This window comes from Anoplophora glabripennis, unplaced genomic scaffold, assembly GCF_000390285.2.
Source record: "Anoplophora glabripennis isolate ALB-LARVAE unplaced genomic scaffold, Agla_2.0 scaffold1052, whole genome shotgun sequence".
Classification (NCBI taxonomy): Eukaryota; Metazoa; Arthropoda; class Insecta; order Coleoptera; family Cerambycidae; genus Anoplophora; species Anoplophora glabripennis.
Window position 1 is genome coordinate 40,594 of NW_019417551.1, and position 22,263 is coordinate 62,856.

General features: G+C 32.3%; 1 protein-coding gene across 1 annotated transcript in view; it reads right to left on the reverse strand.

Annotated features, from left to right (window-relative positions):
- Positions 1-9,305: 9,305 nt before the first annotated feature.
- LOC108914114 (sodium-dependent neutral amino acid transporter B(0)AT3) overlaps positions 9,306-22,263 on the reverse strand; it is a 29,841-nt gene continuing 16,883 nt past the window's right edge. The window contains exons 5-6 of the mRNA XM_018719830.1: positions 14,953-15,216; positions 9,306-9,501 (exon numbers count right to left, since the gene is read on the reverse strand). Of these exons, the coding sequence (XP_018575346.1) occupies positions 9,306-9,501; positions 14,953-15,216 (460 nt within the window). The remainder of the gene's footprint in view (positions 9,502-14,952; positions 15,217-22,263) is intronic.

Sequence of the window (22,263 nt, forward strand, 5' to 3'; positions counted from 1 at the left end):
AAGTAACGCAAAAAACAGTTTTCATTCATTAAAAAAAAATTAAACATTTTAGAAAAAAACGTTTTAGACAAAAGTTCTAGAACTTTTTATAGCAAATATTTCGAATCGATTCCGATGTCAACTGATAAACAAATTTATTAATTATTGCAAAAAAACTGTTAAAAGTCGCATTTTTTAAACATCTATATCTTTAAAGCGAATACATTTTTTTACGAATCTTTCCTAATATGTAGTCCTTGGCAAGTAGACTAAGTGCATTCTTGTAAAATTACAAAATATTTGATAGTTTTGCAAAAATTGAGTTTTTCGAAAAAAAAGGTATTTTTTTCAAGTTTCGATAAATCATACAGTAATGCACTTCGGTGACCCATCTTGAGCTCAAAATTTTTTCTAAGAATTGTATTTTCCCGTGCAAATTGTGCACGCATTGCAAAATAATTGGAAATATGCGAAAAATCTACCGAAACTTTGACTTCTTTTTTCGGGTTGAAAAATGTACATCTTTTTCTTGTCGTTGAAATTTAATCGGAAGATTATATCAGAAAAGTTCTATGTGCTATGCTGTTTTAAAAAATACATAAGGATAAATGTTTCAAAAAGTCTGGCTATTAATAGTAATTTCAATCCCCTGTTATTAAAATTTATTGTTTATTTATTATTTAGTCTACCAGGTAGGGATTCAAAATCGCGATCACTTGATTGACAGAATCAATGAAGCATTTCAACAAAACAAGAAATTACATTAAATATTACTACTACCATATAAGAACGGGCCAGAGCTTGAATAAGAAATTTTAGTTCCCATTTCGAACATAACAATAAACTTTTCAGTAGATATTTCGTATCTGTTCCGTGTTAATTGTGTACATATTATGTTTAAGAATATAAGTAATATACAGTGAGCGGCAAAAGTATGGAATATATTTATTTAAAAATCAGATGTTCGTTATTTGAAAAATCGCTCGGACCCGTCGAATTATATTTTTAGTTGCCCATTTTCTGAAGCAATTTTCATTTATACAGGGTGGCCCAAAAAAAAATTATGAAATTAAGGCCAACTTTTTTAAATGGAAACCCTAATTTTTGTATTTTTATTCAATTCTTCATGGAATTCTGATCATTTTTTATGTAACATAACCTATACCTATCTCTAACAATTTTTCAAGATAATGGCATTTGAATATAGAATAAGGAAAATTTTCCCTGCTGGTTTTCAAATAAAACCACGTTTACTTTTCCATCTTAGATTTGTGTGGTTCACAGAAAGTTGCTTCAAATCAGAAAAATCCATAAGAAATAAATGGTTCGGTGCGAAAAATTTGCAAAATAACCTGGCTCGTAATTTAAATAGTGACATTTAACAAAATCATATTTTATACAATAAAATTATGCGTTTTTAATTAAATTATACCTAAATACCTCACTTATATTTTTTACATTCAAGTCATTGCGTCCTAATGATCAAGATAAATCACCGAACCACTTATTTCTTATGGATTTTTCTGATTTGAAGCAACTTTCTGTGAACCACACAAATCTAAGATAGAAAAGTAAACGTGGTTTTATTTTAAAACCAGCAGGGTAAATCTCAGGGTAATTTTTGAAAATTTTCCATATTCTATATTTAGACGCCATTATTTCGAAAACGGTTAAAGATAGGTATAGGTTATGTTACATAAAATATGATCAGAATTCCATGGAGAATTAAATAAAAATACAAAAAAGTGGGGTTTCCATGTAAAAAAGTTGGCCTTGATTTCATAACTTTTTTGGGCCACCCTGTATAAATGAAAATTGCTTCAGAAAATGCGCAACTAAAAATATAATTCGACGGGTCTGAGCGATTTTTCAAATAACGAACATCTGATTTTTAAATAAATATACTCCATACTTTTGCCGCTCACTGTACATATACAGGGTCGGAAAGTCCCCATGGTTCATCGGCCGTTACGTGAGAGCGATAAAGTAAGTCATAGAAATCAGTGCGATAGAGAAAGATGGCCAAAATGAAAGCGTCTAATAGTCACCGCCCATTTCTCCCTTCCACAAATAAGAAGTGGATCTTATTTGTGGTAGGGCGAAATGCGCCGCGGTGACTATTAGACGCCTTCATTATAGCCATCTTTCTCTATCGCACGGATTTCTATGACTTTCTTTATCGCTCTCACGTAACGGCCGATGAACCATGGGGACTTTCCGACCTTGTATACTAACACTGGAAAACGATAATTCTTACATAACCTTTCTCGATACACGTGGTGTGGAGATATCATATACGTTTTCTTTTTTATTTTTTTAAGTACTTGGTCACCTGTGAAAAAAATTTATAAATTAATTAAATAAACCCTTGCGTCAAAAGTTGTTATTAACTTGTTAACGTTTCGAAAATCTATCTGTTTCCGTTTCCTGAATGACTTTTCGTTCCAAATTATCTAACCTAATTTTTGCCACTGCACTGATTGATCAACTGGAGCACAAGAGCAAGCAACTCATCAGTCAATTCAACCCATTCTTTGGAAGCGGTTATTCATATACGTTCCCAGCCAAACTTGGACTGTACAGCTGACAGAGTTCACTACCATCAACATTCATCTGAAGAACAAAATCTATTACGACAGCCCCCCAATAAATTTAACAACACCATGTACCTGGCCACATACCACCAGTTACGTAAGATCTTTTTAATAGAAAATACTGCCCTTGGTCAGGCGATGTACAGCAGTATATGTTTTTTTTTAACATTTCAAGAACTATTGTAAATGTTAATATTTTTTTACTGTGAAATTTTGTAACGATAAAATTTTAAAAATTGTATTAAATTATTTTTAATATTTAATAAACAAATATCTATATCTATAGGCTTGATAGATATAGTGGCGCCCTTGCACAAATTAAGTTTCAAAACAGCCCACCAATCCACTGAGTTATTGGAGCTATTTTTATGGGCTTATTCGCTTACCAATTCAGATTGTAAAAGTGTTGCAAAGTATTCTTCTCTGTATCTTTTAGGTAAAACATAAGCTACCCAAAAACTCTTCTTTCATTAAAATATCTTAGAAAATGACGAAAAGATATTACAAAGTTTGTCTCTGAAGGCGCATAACTTTTTAAGGAAGCAAAGGACCCCGCACAAATCTTATGGAAATTGGGTCCCGGTCAAATTCGCTGAATTTTTGATATGTGATAGAGTTCATCATACTGGTCAATTGTCTCAATGGCCACAAAGCTCAAAAATGAATAGTTTGGCCGGTACAGAGCTTTAAAGCTCCGAATATCCTCCACGGATTTATGTATATGCGCAGTGTGTATAGACTTTTGAAATAGCCTATTTCATTTTTTTTATTATCTAGGTTTATATTTTTGAGGTTGCTGAATTCAGATCTGTTGTTAGATTTTCAAAATTGACAGTTGGCAGCTGTCAAATAGCTGTCAATGTGCTATAATAAAGCCAAAAACTTGTTTTTTTATGTTTTATCTTTCTTTTTTTTTAGTTCGATAAGTTCAAAGACGATATCAAATCAATAACAATGACTATCGGCAGCTGTCATTTAGCTGTCAACAATTCTTCAAAGTCCGGTAATAAAGTCAAAAAATTATTTTTTGTTTATAACTTCAAGTTTTTTAGATAAGTGAATATAAATATGATATAAAATTATGTAGTCATCAGCTTACAGCTGTCAACAAGCTGTCAACTAACTGTCAAAATGCAATAATAAAGTCAAAAAGTTACTTTTTTTAAAAAGCTTTAAGTTGCTTAGATCACTGAGTTCAAAAGTGATGTCATAAACTTATATCATGTTTGATTTCTTATCCACAAAGTTAAGCACAAAAAATAAGTTACTTGCTCTATTATTGCATTTTGACAGTTAGTTGACAGCTTGTTGACAGCTGTAAGCTGATGACTACATAATTTTATATCATATTTATATTCACTTATCTAAAAAACTTGAAGTTATAAACAAAAAATAATTTTTTGACTTTATTACCGGACTTTGAAGAATTGTTGACAGCTAAATGACAGCTGCCGATAGTCATTGTTATTGATTTGATATCGTCTTTGAACTTATCGAACTAAAAAAAAAAGAAAGATAAAACATAAAAAAACAAGTTTTTGGCTTTATTATAGCACATTGACAGCTATTTGACAGCTGCCAACTGTCAATTTTGAAAATCTAACAACAGATCTGAATTCAGCAACCTCAAAAATATAAACCTAGATAATAAAAAAAATGAAATAGGCTATTTCAAAAGTCTATACACACTGCGCATATACATAAATCCGTGGAGGATATTCGGAGCTTTAAAGCTCTGTACCGGCCAAACTATCCATTTTTGAGCTTTGTGGCCATTGAGACAATTGACCAGTATGATGAACTCTATCACATATCAAAAATTCAGCGAATTTGACCGGGACCCAATTTCCATAAGATTTGTGCGGGGTCCTTTGTAATAAGGTAGGTAACTTGATTTACTTTTAATTTTATTTCGATTTAAGAAATATGCCTTTGGAATGTGGACAATTCTTTGCTAGGCACTCTTTAGACAACATTTGTTTGATCTAATAAAGGAGGCATAAAGGGGTAAGTTTAAAAAAAGGAGAAGTTTTAAATAATCCCAGTATATAAAGAATAACGAAACAATTCAACTTTGCTGCTTTATTTCTACGTAATAACAGATGTATTTACAGTATTACAAAAATAACTAAAAACAATATCCATTAACGTTATTCAGTAAGTAGATATAATCTCAAAAACGGTAAGAAATACAAAATCAATTCATTTTTGTCAGGTTACAAATCTGATACAAATGTGATTATTTTAATTGTCTAACACAGATCTTTATTTAAAATATTCACTTTTTTATTATAACCAAATAAGAAAATAGAAAAAAATATTTTTATGTCATGTTCTAATCCTCTGATATCTGATCTAATTCGTTGTTGATAATTAATTCAATTATTTCTTGTTTACACTGTGGTAATATCCAACACCTCAAAATCACGATAAATAAAATATTACAGATCTATACTATGACATATTGTTAATAGTTGAAAGTCAACTAGACATTGCGAATCTCTTACTATTAACGAGTTCGCGTTTCATTATTTCAAATAATTTACTCTTTTCTTTTTCCTCTTGCTCCATTTTTTGCAACTATTCGGTTATGCCTGATGCGAAAATAATCATTTTGCAATTAATTAAGAAAGTGGCACATTTTCATGGGCGTAGCTAGGTAGGGGCAGGGGTGTGCACAGCCCACTCCAGAAAGTCGGTACCAACTCCAGAAAAAAAAGATGTAATACATATTATCATCTTTGTCATCAGCTTAGCTTTTTTCTCTTTTTTTTAGAGGCTGTAATAAAAAGTATGGTAAAATTCTTCAAACTTTCCATGGTAACCTGTTGCCATGGAATGTTCGAGTAAAATTCATGTATAATCAATGTATATTTTACAGATTTTATTTAATATTACATACCTAAATGTTGCATGAATTTTACTTGAACATTCCCATGACAACAGGTTACCATGGAAAGTTCAAGGAATTTTACCATACTGTTTATTGCAGTGAACGTCTTTTACATACTATCAGACTTTTACTTACTTTTACAGACAAGATAAGTAGTAATTACAATGGGGATAGAGATATAAGACAATTTGTATAAATTTAGAGTAAAAATATAGCATCAGAAAATTTGCAAAAATTTTGATAAGAAAGAGAAATTGATTTTAGTGCCTTGTTTGCAAGAAATAGTTTCAGCGTATTTCACTTTTTAACTTTATGTGCAAATTACCTTCTGAAAACTGTTACTATTTCCTGTATATCTCTATGATAAATTACCGACTATAATATTTAAAAAACGCCGTCTCTCCTGAAGTAGTTAGGATTTTTAAGACACCTATTTAGAGGAAGATGGCTTATTTATTTATGAAAAAATGATCTAAAGAAAATGAGGCATATATCTCGGATTTGCCATTATAACCAGTGAATATTGATAGGTACACTTAAAAACATTTAGTTTGTTAAATAATTACATTCAGAAGAATTACCATTCACCATTTAGATAAACTGTATTTATTTATTTGCTGATACGATGGTGACTAACCTACTCCATATGACATTGCAATTGCAAAACGTATTATTATACAATTATTATAGAACCGCTTTTTTTAATTGATGGTTGTACTGTCCTCGGACTATTTCTATTAAACAAGGAGTTCTCACTATGTCCAATATTCAGTAAAATATTTTTTCACGATTCTACATAATTAACTATTATTGTCTTTATCTCGTATCGTATATGCACAATGATTTTACATCTATACAAATTTAAATATAAGTCTATGTTTTATGTTACTAACCCTATAAATCTTATATCTGAAATTGACTGCAATAAGTAACTAAGAAAATATACAAGAATATTTCTTAAAATAGGTAAAACTGAATAATGCAACATTTAATAAATTACTTTATAAATTATGCATATTGTCTGTTTGCAAGGATATAATCTAAAGTAATAATCGTTTAATCGACAGTTCACCATGTAGTAACCAGTAAGATATGTTGTGAAGTGGATATGTATACATACAAAGAAAGTTAATATTTCGGGTTGACCGTCTTGCAAATATAGTATATTTACAAAAGATTCTAATTTTAACTTCAACACGTTTACTAAATCGTAAGTTCGATTGTTCCTGAATTTTCTGTAAATATGTGCCTAGTATATTTTGAAATAAGGATCGAGTTGCAGTCATAGTCTTGTTTGATTAGACAGCCCCACCAAAAACGAAAGTTCTGTACCAGAGACTTGAATACATAGATTTTGTATATTTTTCATGCTGTATACGAATCCGTAGCTCAAAAAATAATCTACAAGGACATTTTTTAGTAAAACGCTAAATATTCCTTAAAATGGGTGAAATAGTGGCGATAAGGTAGAGCTTTAATAATGACAAGCAACAATTTGTAAGTACTTTGTGAAATAATATTTTGAGCATTGGAAAAAAGTATATGCAAACTAAATCCACATCCACCCCTACGAGGTGTTAATTTTACGCCTGAAATCAAATAACAATGTGAAAAACAATGACCTTGTATTTTATACTAACAAGCATATAAATGTAGGTAAAACATATCAAAAAATATATAATATGACTTATCACTCTAAGGGTTACCGCGGGTTTTTGAGGTCGCTGATTACGAATCCGAAGTCCGAATCCGAAAATTCCTGAATAAAAGATGGCGCATCCAAAACGGCTAATGTAAAAACCGGAAAAGCTTTCAAAATTTGAAGATTGTGGCTGAAACTTGTTAGTCGTTGGTTTTCAAAGTTTTTAATCGCAAATATAATATAGGTACCTATTAGTTCGGAAATTCTTAAATCCAAAATAACGAACTCATTATGACGGATCGAAAAGTACCATAGAAATTGGTATTTACTACCCAAAGAATGCTTTATGAATATTTAAAAAATTGAATCATTTGACTAAAAATAGATAAATGTCTAAAAATGAGAAAGAAAGAATATAAATCCTGTTTGCAGTAAATACTTTGGAAAGGGTTGAAGGAGAGTGAAAAATGATAGATAAGGGTGAAATATGGTAGTCGGTTGATGACGTAGGGAGCATTTGTTCATTTATTATGAGGGCGTTTTAAAAACGTAACTATAGAAAAATATAAACACACAAGCACCAGTCCACCCACACCAGTCTAACTACAAGAAATTCGTAAGTTAGTACCTATGTCGTATGTCGTTTCTAGTTAGTCGAAGAATTTTCACCGTTATAGTAAAAATTAATTGCGATTTAGTTAACGTGTAGAAGTTTATTTTATAATTATAAATTATAACAGTTATAATTGATATGACAAATATTTCATGAGAATTAACGTTAACCTAATTTAAACACACCAGTATTTTAATCATTGTGAGTAAGCTAAATAAAATACTAAATATTATAAATAAATTAATAATGTAGTGTATACAGGGTGTCCCATTTTAAATTACACACCTGGATATCCTGTCAGCGAAGCCACCAATGCGAAAATAACTCCTACGAAAGTTGTTGGATTTGGAGGGTGACGTGGGAAGGTGATCTTGAATTTAACCTTGACCTTGACCTTCAAGATCATTTGAAGGTCAAATTTAATTTTTTAATTAGGAACCTCTATTTTTGACCCCGGATCCAGAAAGAGCACAAATTTTTACGTAATAGGTTGGTAAGGCTCTTCTTTGTGAAGGTCAAATTGAAGGACACCATCTGATGTCAACCTCCGAACCCAACAACTTTCATGAGGGTTATTTTCCGACTGGTGGTTTCCCGACGCGACATTCAGGTGTGTAAAATAAATATTTTGTTCCTGAAATAACTTTTAAAGATCATTCCAAAGAAGAGCCTTAAGTACCTCCCTAAACGTAATATTTTGCGGTCTTTCCGAATCCAGGATCAAAAATAGAGGTTCCTATTTGAAAAATTTGATTTGACCTTTAAATGCCCTTGATGGTCAAATCGAAAGTCACCATCCGATGTCTCCCTCGGAGATATTCAGGTGTGTAATTTAAAATGGGGTATATTTGAAAGTATTACAATAAAGGCTTCATAACTTTAAAGAAAAACATCATTAATACTCATTTATAAAGTATGCCATGTAAAGAAATAATTTTTATTATTTTTAGTTAATGGATGGCAATTTTTACTTTTTAACTTTTTAAATAGTTTTATGTATGTCGTTATTAAAACTGATGGTTGTGCAAAACCGCTCTTATTTAATTTAGATATGTATTAAGAGTATAAAAACAAATTATATATGTATGCTTAGTCGGATCAGTTTTGCCCAACTCATCGGTTTATAACTCAATTTTGTGCTAATTATCACATGTGTTGAGTGTAACGAAAATTATAATTGAACACTTAATTTTGCTTACAAAATTGTAGCAATTTAAAGATTATTGTCGTTTTTGGCTAGATATTTTAAAACCAATATAAAAATAAATAAAGTTATTGTTACTTCTAAGACACTGTTTCTTATTAGTTTATTAGGTACTTCTAATGATAACGTTTTACATACTACTAGTCATTTCTTCTAATGGGGTTGATTATCCTGACAATAATGTATTTAAATTACCAATTCATTTAATAAAATCTCTAGTGCTAAAATATTTTATATTGAAATAATGTACATTCGATTCATGTTCATATAACTTTTTTTAAATATGAAATAATTGTTTTTTTACTAAACTTGCTTCAACCCCTTCGAAAAAATAACCTCAACTAGGTAAAATATACTTATACTTAATAACAATATTCAGTTTAAGTCTCTTCGTCATTTTCATCATAAGAATGTATAGTGGGGCAACATAATCCTTCCGATCCATCTGCTCTAATACAGAACAGCCAAGTTTCAGCTGTAGATACCTCATGTGGCATTATGCCATGGAACTCTTTCAAATCGTTGGCTGGAAACCATGCTTTTTCATTGTCGTCGATAAGAACAATTCCAAATAACCTAATGAAATAGTAATAATTAATAACTGCAAGAAAGTATTGCAATATACTAATTCAATTAAGTTATATTATGTAATCGAACATATGCCAATATAGACGATGGATTGTATTTCATTTGCCACCATCGGCATCTCGTAAGCTGTAACATACAATGTGGATTAAATTATAATTCTCTACTGAGATCTTAGATTATTGTGAGTGAAAGTACAGCTCAAAGAAAGAGGTTAGTTATTGTTTATTATTCTCTAACAATACATAGATTCACGGATGTACCACGTATAAAAACTAAAAAACTATCTAAAAAGTGCTTATCATCAAGTAGGTACCCATCTTAGCGGAAAAGAGACAGTATGCTGCATTTGAAGCATGCAGAAACCAGTGTCAATTTCGACGTATTTGTTTTGGATGAACTACTTGCAAGTTTCCAAAGAACTATTGATTGGATCATTAGAAAAGAAAACCTAAAATATAGATTTCATTAGATGACATGACCGTGGGAAAGATCAACACAAGATTTCAATTTAAAAAATTTTTTAGAAGTTAAAGACAAATTAATATTTTCAACTTCGAATTAATATGTTCTTAAATATTCTGTAAATAATAATATTATAAGGCCTGACCGTGAATCTCTTCGTCCAGTAATAAATCTGCCTGCAGTGAAGGATGCTGTCTCTTTACGAAGAGTTCTGGATTCCAAAATTCTCCTTTACTATACACGTATTGATGCCTAACAGCAAATTTCCACACGGTGCAAACAATTGAAGAACTAAAATCGGTGCCTTCAAACATACTATAACAGCCACATTAATTCAACACGAACGACCTACATTTGTTTTTCAAGAAAGTGAACGAAAGCACTCCTCCGTTGAAAAGGAAGCCTATGCGATGACTAAATAAGTAGAGACATTATTTGAAGGAACTTTTTACATTCTGCGTTCTACGGATTTATTTTTCCATTGCTTTAAATTACCTTCTCGAAGGAAACGATTTATCGATTCCAGAACTTTTAGAAAACTTTTGTAGCGTGTATCTTGTTTGTTCCGAGAATCGCCTAAGACGTCCAGTAGACTAAACCTCATTTTTTAAATATCTTAATTTTTCTCCTTTATTTGACTTGTCAGATTTTGGTTGAAAATATATAAATAATTAATTCAGTCGAAAACAATATTTACGACGTCAAATAAATGTAAACAAACGTCTCCTATAAAACATGAAAGACATTCTTTGTCATCCAGTGTTAGGAAGTCATCTATAATGATTTTCTTCAAGCATATTCGCAATGTTCTAAATAGGCTACAATATATCCTCTCAAATCTGTCATCTTCTTATTATACGAAACATCGTTTATCAATCTATTTCGAAGCAAAACTAGATAATTCATAATTCTCCATATTCTTTCTTCCATGGATATTTTATTGCCAGGAAAGACAATTTTAGTCAAAAAATGAAAATAAAAAAATGAATTTATTTTAGGTAGCATATGGCTGGTCCAAAATTATTTCTTTTTACTCTCACCATTCTAATTACCTAAGATGTAAAAATTACCGAATCACACCACTGCCTATCAGTAATCTCTAAGAGTCTTTGGATCTGGTAGTTATAGTCGCTGTTTAATCTCAGTGATCCATCGATATCCAGGAAGTTAAGTTAATTTGGAAAGGATTTTACATTTTATGTCGATATGATTCCATGGTTATTTGTTTTGTCTATATTCAGACGCACCTTTTTTATAAATAGCCAAAATTTCATGCATGTGTTGTCAAATAAATCTGGATCATTTTATATATCTTTCTCCTCACATTGTTATTTTTTAAACTATCAAAGTTGTTTTCTACTATACCATTACTCACCCGTTCACAGCCTGTATCAGACTAAAACAGTGAACCAGACCACAGGGAAAGGTGGGGTAAATATTTTTTTAAATTAATAATTGTATAAACTATTCATAGTAAAACATATTCTCTATATTTCCATTTGCAGACGCACTTATAGACATTTAATAGAGAGGACTGATCGCGTATACTGCCTTTCGGTAGTTTTGCGACATACTTGCATCATCCCATATATTCTGGTTGGAAGGTTGTTAGTTTTATTATACTTTTATCACAGTGTCTGTGCTCAGTGTAAGTGTTTGTTGTTATATTGCATACATATGTCAAGATAGTCCTTAAACGGTATGTTTAAGGACTATCTTGTTTCTTCATTAAATGTTTTACTTTTTAGCACCAAAATAACGCATTTGAACCATATATCAAACTGAGTAATGTTTTTAAAATTTATTGCAGCCGCTTCAACAACTTCTGGCACTCACTTGTCGACAATTCCTCCCACGTCTTTGCTCCATAAAGTGTGCACAACGGAAGTGTCCAGTTATCCAATTCTCCAGTCGATTTTATTTTTTAGCTGCTTAGATAAGTATCGATATGCATGTTTCGTTAAAAACACTCGAAATAAAAAACAAGTGCAATTAGCTTGTCTTCCTCCAACCTCAGTTGCTGCTCATCAACATCTTTTTCGGGTATATTACCAAGTTCAAGTGTGGCCTAGTTATCAGCTAGAAGCTAGACCCAAAAGACTAGGATTGGAAGTTGGTCGACAATACATTAGAACCAATTCAGACTTTACCCCCACCTGCGCCGGAAAAACTGCTAAACACAATTTTTTGCAACTGTAAAAAGGGATGCAGTGCTAAATGTGGTTGCAAAAAAGTTGGACTGTTTTGTTCTCTGGTATGTACAAATTATCAAGGCCGGTTGTGTTCTAATGTTGAATCACAGTAGAGGATTCGTTTGATACCAACGAAGAGACATGCGATAGTTACACCCAGAATGAAGAAGGAGAAGAAGAAGAAGAAGAAGAAGAACAAGAAGAAGTATTTGAAGGTTATCAGACGAATAAATTCCTCTACTTTTTTTAATTTCCATCGCTTTTATCATTTCCAACCCTTGCTAATATCTGTTATTATGCAATAGTTTCAAACTAAACAGAATCACAACAGACCTGTGGAATAGGCCTACTGGGGAAACCACGTTAAAAAAGCGCGCTAAGTACACTACCTCATAGGTGGCGTGGAAACGTGTGCATATTATGACGATTACAACTTTTACAACTTTTTGAATCGTTATATCTCAGAAACGGTAGCTCTTAGGAAAAAAAAGTATTGATACATTTTTTATAGATAATTTTATGATCTACAATTTTTGTCAGAAGTAATTTTATGATAAAACTTACCGTTTAGCTGAAAAACGCGAAAAACCCATTTTTTTTTTACCTTTGACCTCGAAGAAATTTTTTTCCGAGTACCGGAATAATGAAAAATTTTAATATGTTATTTTTAATTATGTTTTGAACAACTTTACTCACTTTCAGCTTGTTGTAATTTTATGTATCTTTGAATGTCTAGATTGACCGGACTATATATGTAATTTATTTTCTTCTTGATAAAGAAGAAGTTAAATAACAAATAAAACTACTCCTTAAATGAATAAATTTAAGAAGCATACAGTGATAACAGTGGAAGTTTATAAAGTGATATCGCTGCATTTTTGTTTGCCACTTAATGTCGTTTAAGCGCTTTAATAATTATTATTGCATTGAATTTAACAACATAAAAATATTTCAGTAATGCAGACCGTTAACAGGGTGTTCCACTGGGAACTGCAACAATCGATATCTTGGAAAATTTTGAAAATTTGGCATATGGCAAAGTCCCTGGGGCGAACTCACCAACTTCGTTATTTTAAATGTATATTATTCCATTTTCCGGATTCTACGGAAAATTTTAAGGACGTTTTGTTATATCTCGAAATCTATTACTCTTAGCCATAGGGAATATTAACAAAACGACCCTAAAATCTGCCTTCGAAAATACAATACAATGGAGTGTTCCATTTAAAATAACAAAGTTGGTATCGACTTCCGGTATAACCAGAAGTGCTGGAGAGTTCTAGATGTTTTAGTTGTGTTCGCCTCAGGGACTTTGCCATATTGCCACATTTTCAACTCGTATAAGGAAGTCTTTTCTACACGTTTTAAATCTTCTTTTTGGAAGATTATATTTTAATCAAATAACAAACTAAGATTCTAAGGTAACTTTTTATATATTTATAATTTAATTTTTAAATAAATCTATTATCAGTATTATTATTAGAGACCGACCGATTAATCGGCTTCGGCCACATTCGGCCATTATTTAAACCTTCGGCTAAGAATCGGCTTCGGCCAATATTAAGCCGAACTTTTCGCCGAAGCCGAAGGTACCGTTCGGGACGCCGCTAGACTTAACAAATCTAATCAAATTAGGGTTATATTAGCCCCTTAATACTACAAATAACACTGCCAAATTACAACAAAATTGGATAAAAGGAATTTAAGATATTTACGAAATAGCATTTTTGTATAAAAGTTTAACACCCTGTATCTTGAAAACGAAGTATCTGCGGACCAATGTTTATATGAACTTTTTGTATTAAAATCACTCAAATAATCGTCTGTTGAATTTATTGTACATACTTAATTAACACTCTATATTATGTGTATTATATTTCCAAAACATAATGCATTTATTTTTTACATTCTTTTATGTTCTTATCTATCTTATCATATTTTGGTAATTAATTAAAATTTTTAAGTATAAAAATACCTATCTTCGGTTTCGGCCGAAGGTGACCCATAAACCGAGGTTCGGCTTCGGTTTCGGCTTCGGCCAAAAAAATCACATTCGGTCGGTCTCTAATTATTATTATTGTTATTTAAGTTGCACCACACATTAAACAAAACCAGATAGTCTTTAAACTGATAAATCAATTTTTTTTTATTATCTACTCTTGCACATTGATAAAATAAATTTAAATTAACTGCCAAACTTTCGTTTGGAATAGTAGCTACAGCTTCTGTTTTCAAAGCACTCTTCGGGAAAATACAAAATTTGATATTGATGATATTGGTTAAAAGAATACACCGTATCATATGATACATCATCGTAACCAGAAAACTGCACTGAATTCAGAAATGAGAAAATGCTATAAGATAAAAAAGGTGTCACGAGTAAAACAGTTACATTTGAATTCCTCACAAAAAGGTGCTTTAGCTTACTTTAAGAAATCTATCATCTTCCTTTTTGACTAAAAGAAATAAAAACGGAAATACAAATTTTTAGATTTTCTAACCGAAAAAGCCTATAAAAAAACCCTATATTTCTTAAGTAATCCGATATCCCAATGTTGTCACAACCTTGTTGTGATTTTTACTTTAATTTTCTCTTTTCACGACAAAGCTACAGAAGCAGTGGAAAATAGTCCTATGCATGATTAGTTACAACTCGAAAACAAATGGAGGTATAAAATTCTTTATTTGATAACTGAATTTATCTTGAAAACTAAGCATGAAAATGTGTCAATTGTCTCCTGGGTTTCCGTTGAAAATACAGTATTTTCATACAAAATTTAATTACCTTGCAATAGCAGCTCCAGGAATCCATAAAACAGAAGTTAACACCAAAGCGATAATCAAAAGAACTGCCCAAACGGGCCATGTATGTTGTTCAGTTTCTCCTTTTGAAGATACCCAAGCAGCATAACCAGAACCATCGACTGCGATTTCCACAAAGCTGGCTACTAGAATAGAAAGCATAGCCAAAGGTGAAAGATACTTCCAGCAAATCAGCCAGTAAAGTCCAGGGCGTTGGCCAGTCATCATTTCTATATCGTCAGCGAACCTAAAGCAGAACGAAGAAACTTTTTATTCAGTCGGGTACAAAACACTACAGCACTAAATGGCTGAATTAATTTACATGAAAAAAAAAATCATAAAAAAATACTGTATTATTGCGCTCCTCCATTGTGCGCAAAATTGTCATATGTAAATTGTATGATTTTACAAAATATATATTACTTTTATAATTTATTAATATTTGTAATTTACAAATATCTTTGTTTTTATAGTAGAAAAGAGCATATTATCATTGAGCGTGAAAAAACTCATATGTGGCGTTTAGACCGGTTTTTAGTTTGTAAATGCAATTGGTTGGTTTTCATTTCTTTTATCATTTAATGAAACCTGCTAGTTACAAATTATAATAATTCTAGTACCTATAAAACCGTGTTTTTGTAAACCTCCTATTTGCAAAATAATTGATATGTCCATATACATAGGACATTTTTAACGAATATTATAAACCACATAGGATGTTTTTTCAGTGGTTGGTACGATGTACATACGATTTATTATTTAAATCAAAATACCAAAAAATGTTAAAAAAATACTCCTATGTGTTTATATAATTTTTAAGAATTACTCCTATACAGGGTGTTAATGAATAGGTGTTACAAACGGATATGGTATGTAAAAAATCCAAAAATAAGTGCAGTTTACTTAATAAACATATGTCCTAAAGTGGCTCATTTTCGAGGTACAGGGCGTTGAAATTTAAAAATAATAAACTATTTTTTCCTGTAGCTCCGGTATTAGTTAATATTTCTTTATCAAACTCAACAGACAGATTTACTAGCTTAAAGGATGCATAAATATGGCAGAAACCATTTATTGGCTTCTTCTAGTGGCGTGCGATAGGTGTCGTTTCACCTTTTATCCCCCCTAAATTGTGCGGCACTGTACAAATATTAGTTTTTCGTATGTTTTTGAATTTGCTAGTATTTTTTACGTAAATAATGTATACTTGTTAGACTTCCATAAAATGAGTAATTATCAAGTTATTAACATTTACATTACTGAGGTCACCTTATGCTCCAAAAACCAAAAATTTTTAAAAAGTGACATGTTGAGTAAATTTTTCACGAAATTGTTTAGTAAATGCATACATGTGTCGCTTTTTCTTTTTGAGATACAAAACATTCAAGGTTTCCGTATTCCTCAAGCAAGTTTAAAATGTTGGAAAAAAAACATTTGCCGTTGACATTACTTGTATTTTAATGTCAAATTATTTTCGATTGTGAAACGAGGCAGTTTTTAATTATTATTGTTATTTTAGTGTAAAGTTTAGTTTGTAAGTTTTAATTATTAGATAGATATCTTTATCCATTCGTTTAAAACATTCATACATCATGAATGAATATACTTCTGCTGATTATGCAAACATGATATTAATGTACGGTCAAGCGCGTTGTAATGGCAGGGCTGCCCGTCGGTTATACTCAATCCGATTTCCAAATCGTCCAACCCCTTCACATAAGATATTTGGAAGAGTGTTTCGCAGGTTGCAGGAAACAGGAACTTTTACAACAAATAGGGTTAACTGCGGGGTAAGGAGAAACCGCAGAACGATAAGGTTCGAAGAAGAAGTTCTTAATAGGATAGAAGAAAACCAATCCACCAGCAGTCGAAGTATTGCTCAGAATATGCATGTAAACCATGTAAGCGTTTGGCAAGTTTTACGCGAGCAACAGCTTCACGCTTATCATATACAAAAGGTTCAAGCTTTAACTCCCGCCGACTTTCAGCCACGACTAAACTTTTGCCATTGGTTTCTTCAACAGTGTCAGTTGCAAGCAAATTTTCCGCGGTTTGTGCTTTTTACAGACGAAGCATCCTTCACACGAGAAGGGATCTTTAATTCTCGCAACAACCATGTCTGGGCTGAAGAAAACCCTCACACCATTCGCTCCACTAGATTTCAGCAGAAGTTTGGCGTCAATGTCTGGGCTGGTATAATTGACGGGCGCTTAATTGGTCCGCACCTTCTTCCAAATCGTCTTACAGGTCCTATTTATTTAACGTTCCTACAACAAGTACTTCCAGAATTATTAGAAAATGTGCCATTGAACATTCGACAGGAAATGTGGCTGCAGCATGATGGTGCGCCAGCGCACTTTTCGCTTGTTGTCCGAGATCACCTTAATCAACAATTCGGTGTAAGATGGATTGGCCGTGGAGGACCTATGGCGTGGCCACCACGTTCCCCAGACATGACCCCGCTTGACTTTTATTTGTGGGGCCATATGAAGAGTCTAGTTTATGAAACTCCTGTTGAGTCAGAAGAAGATTTGGTAGCACGCATTCTAGCTGCAGCGCAGGAGATCGAAACGACGCCTGGCACTTTTGACCGAATGTACACAAATATGCTTCGAAGAATTAACGCTTGTATCGCTACTGGTGGCCGTAATTTTGAGCATTTACTGTAATTTTTTTGTGCAAAATAAAAATACCTTTTAAACAACTTTAACTTTTTGTATCTCGAAAACTAGCATAGCATAGAAAAACATAGTTTTTGGAGCATAAGGTGACCTCAGTAATGTAAATGTTAATAACTTGATAATACTCATTTTATGGAAGTCTAACAAGTATACATTATTTACGTAAAAAATACTAGCAAATTCAAAAACATACGAAAAACTAATATTTGTACAGTGCCGCACAATTTAGGGGGGATAAAAGGTGAAACGACACCTATCGCACGCCACTAGAAGAAGCCAATAAATGGTTTCTGCCATATTTATGCATCCTTTAAGCTAGTAAATCTGTCTGTTGAGTTTGATAAAGAAATATTAACTAATACCGGAGCTACAGGAAAAAATAGTTTATTATTTTTAAATTTCAACGCCCTGTATCTCGAAAATGAGCCGCTTTAGGACATATGTTTATTAAGTAAACTCCAATTATTACTGAATTTTTTACATACCATATCCGTTTGTAACACCTATTCATTAACACCCTGTATACTAATTTGGGACGATTAAAATCTCCTATGTAGGAAAATCTCACTTGGTAACGATTAGTTGCAATAACATAATTTTTATTCACTAGGAGCGTTTAGTACTTCGCCAGTTCTTTACAAATTTAAACCAAAAACAATAGGAAATGATGTTATTTCTCCCTCCTGTAGAAAGTGATATTTTACACATAGGAGGTTTTTCATGATCAACGACGATATAGCACTGTTTCTGCTGAAAAACATTAATATAATTAGTTGAATAAAATTAATATATGTGATAGTGAGGGTTTAAAATCGCCGAGAGAAATTTCTCTCTGCTTTCTCTATTAATTCATTATTAAGAAGAAAAAATACATTTGTCGTCTTTTTTTTGAGAAGTGACTAAACGTCAATTCAAATTCTTTAAAATATATTTGTGGCTGAGGTTTCATTAGTAATTCTTAGATTAAACCTGTAAGTAAATTATAATTTTTCTGTTATTTACAGTTCTTTCAAACATTTATGAAGAATTGGCTCGTTTTTAATTATCACTATAATTGAATGACAATCTAAATATGGCAATTTGAATTTTCACTTGATTTTGGAGTATTAATTTTCATTTTTTTCTAAAACTTAAAATATTATTAGGGTAAATGTTAACAAATCCAACATCATGAACAAAGTATTAAACTAATACTTCATATACGAGTAAATAATGTTGTTATATACTCCAGTCGATTTAGAGATTAGACGTGAAAAAATTATTAGTACGAGGGTGGTCCCAGAAGTACCCGGCCTGACCTGGCGGAGATGGCGGTAGTTGTTTGAAGAATATCACTGTATTAGAAAGTACACAATCTATAAAGCATATGTTTCAAGTTTGAAGACGCCATGTTGTTTAGTATTCGTTTAACAGCCATCAATAGTGGACGTTTTCAGTGAATTTGTGAAAATGGAGAAAATTGGTCATTGTCTTGATGAAACAACACTTCCTTCTTAGCCAAATGTGGCCGTTTTTGCTTGATTTCTTCCCTCAAACGTTGCAATAAGTTCGCATAATACTCGCCATTGATAGTTTTTCCTTTTTTAAGATAGTCAATGAAAATTATCCCACGCACATCCCAAAAAAACCGACGCCATGACCTTGCCTGCAGATGGAACGGTCTTCCTCTTCTTTGGAGCCGGGTCTCTCTTTTCAGTCCATTATTTTGATTGTTCTTTTGTTTCAGGTATGAAGTTATGGACCCATGTTTCATCCATAGTTATGAAACGGCGCAAAAATTCTGCTTTGTTGCCGTGAAACTTCGCTAAACACTCAATTGAAACATCTTCACGACACTGTTTTTGCTCGAGTGTGAACAAACGCGGCACCCATCTTGCACACAGCTTTCTCATGTCCAAATTTTTAGATAATATGCGATGTACCGCACTATTTAAAATGCCTACTATGTCTGCTAGCTCGCACACTTTCAGTCGACAATCATCCAGTACCGCTTTGTGGATTTTCTTCACCATTTCTGGAGTCGTCACCTCATTGGGTCGACCACTGCGATGCTCTTCTTGACAGCTCGTACGGCCTCGTTTAAACTCTGCTACCCAATATTCTACTGTTGTAAACGAAGAAGCAGACTCACCCAGAGTAGAATCTAGTTCAGCTTTTATATTGGTTGGGCTGAGGCCTTTCAAATAAAAGTATTGTATCGCATAACTATGACCAATTTTCTCCATTTTCACAAATTCACTGAAAACGTTCACTATTGATGGCGTCTTCAAATTTGAAACATATGCTTTATAGATTGTGTATTTTCTAATACAGTGAAATTTTTCAAACAACTACCGCCATCTCTAGGTCAGGCCGGGTACTTCTGGGACCACCCTCGTAGACATTTTATTGCATTTTATGACGGGAAATGATATGTATGTAGAATGATAATATCGAAAACGTAACTCGAAAGAAGTGAGGCTAAGTTGGCAAATTGCAAAACAAGTGGCAAATACGAGTTTTTTCCCTTTTTTTTCTGCACACAAAAATCTAGATAACCTATCGGAACATTTCTCATTTTATGTTGTAGGCAATTACAATTGAAGCTATCTAAGACATATATATTTATTTTTTTTAATACATACAGTAAAAATTGTACACTTTTGAGCTATACAAATTTGCTTCTCACTACAGGGATCTCGGAAACGGTAAGAGGTACGAAGTAGCTTAAATGGGAGCAAAGTTGCGTAATCAGGGGACCAACATTATGCCTCTAAAAAATCAAGGCTAACATGATTAATTTTCGAAATATTTGAAAAAAGCCGAAATTTTGGAAATCCGTTTTTGTTTCATTTCAGCCTTGTTTGAGGTGATATTGAAATAAGAAGAACACTTTCTCATTGCAACTTTTTGCCCTCTATGGAATGACACAATCAATTTTTATATCTAACGTTTCGTCTCTCCAGAACCATCATCAACTTCATTTTTTTAAGTACGACCCAGGAAATTTTATTACATTTTTGCAAGCCTTCATGACTCTCAATACTGTACTGGCTCAGCCCGAACCAGATTCAGACGTTTTGTCTCGAAAAATTCATCTTCAGTGTATTCTTTCCAAATTTATCTAAATTTTTTATTTAGATTTCTTTGTTTATTGAATTATCGTACACTATAAGTGTCTTTAGACCCTGTGAAATCCATATAGTTATTTAAACTATTACCACCACGCGTTACAATAAAACATTTATTATTATTAACTATAACCATCACTTGGTCATACTTAACTCAATAAGTTGTTGCGTCAAAAACATTATTACAATTTTAATTTTATTATGACAAATTAATTCTTAACAATTTATATGAACAACCAAAACGCCGACTGAATATTAATCTTTAAAACATTTCAGTAAATGTTCAAAAACATTTTCCTTTTGGCAAAGGTTGAAAATGAAGATCAGCGTAATATTATCGGAATTTATTATATCTGTAACCACAACTGTGAAAGAGCATGTCAGATGTATTGGTATGAATATTCTGGAAAAAAATAGATCGGAATTTGTTTGAATTTTGAGCACTCGAGAAGCCTAGAAATAACTATGGACACGGGAAAAAACTCTAATAATGTTTTATTTTAATGCGTGGTGGCAATAGTTTAAATAACTAGATGGATTTCACAGGGTCTAACGACACTTACAGTGTACGATAATTCAATGGACAAAGAAATCTAAATAAAAAATTTAGATTTTGAAACGAATACACTGAAGATGAATTTTTCGAGACAAAACGTCTGAATCTGGTTCGGGCTGAGGCGGTAAAGTATTGTGGGTCATGAAGGCTTGCAAAAAATGTAATAAAATTTCCAGGGTCGTATTTAAAAAAATGAAGTTGATGATGGTCCTGGAGAGACGAAACGTTATATATAAAAATCAATTATGCCATTCGATAGAGGGGAAAAAGTGGCCATGAGAAAGTGTTCAATATCACCTCAACCAAGGCTGAAAAGAAACAAAAACGGATTTCCAAAATTTCGGTTTCTTATCAAATATATCGAAAACTAATCACGTTAGCCTTGATTTTTTAGAGGTATAATGTTGGTCCTCTGATTACGCAACTTTGCTCCCATTTAAGCTATTTCGTACCTCTAACGTTTCCGAGATCCCTGTAGTGAGAAGCGAATTTGTAACAGCCTGTATACTGACATTAGTTTCACTGTATGTCATCGAGAGAGCAGGACCTCAGCTCCTGACTGTTCTAAGAAATTAAAAAAGGTTGGTTATCACATCAAACATCTGAATTTACGGTAAAGCACAGTATGATTTATGCTAAAAAATGTATACATGTAATTGTTCAATCAGTCATACTGATACGATATGGAGGAACTGGAATAAAATCGGAATGAATGATTCAGCAATGTACAGCAAGGGCAATCTAGGGGCGAAATTGTCTTCAGGGGCAAGACACAACTATTTCAGGGACTACAGCTCTACTACTGCTTGATTTACTTAAAAAGCGATTGTAGATATAGATTCTATTTGATCCAAAAAGACGTATCGAAAAAGAAAATTTTCAAAAAGTTGAAATTGTCCCAAGGCCAGGAAATGCAGCTCGGGAATCAGCTCTTTTTGCATTTAATA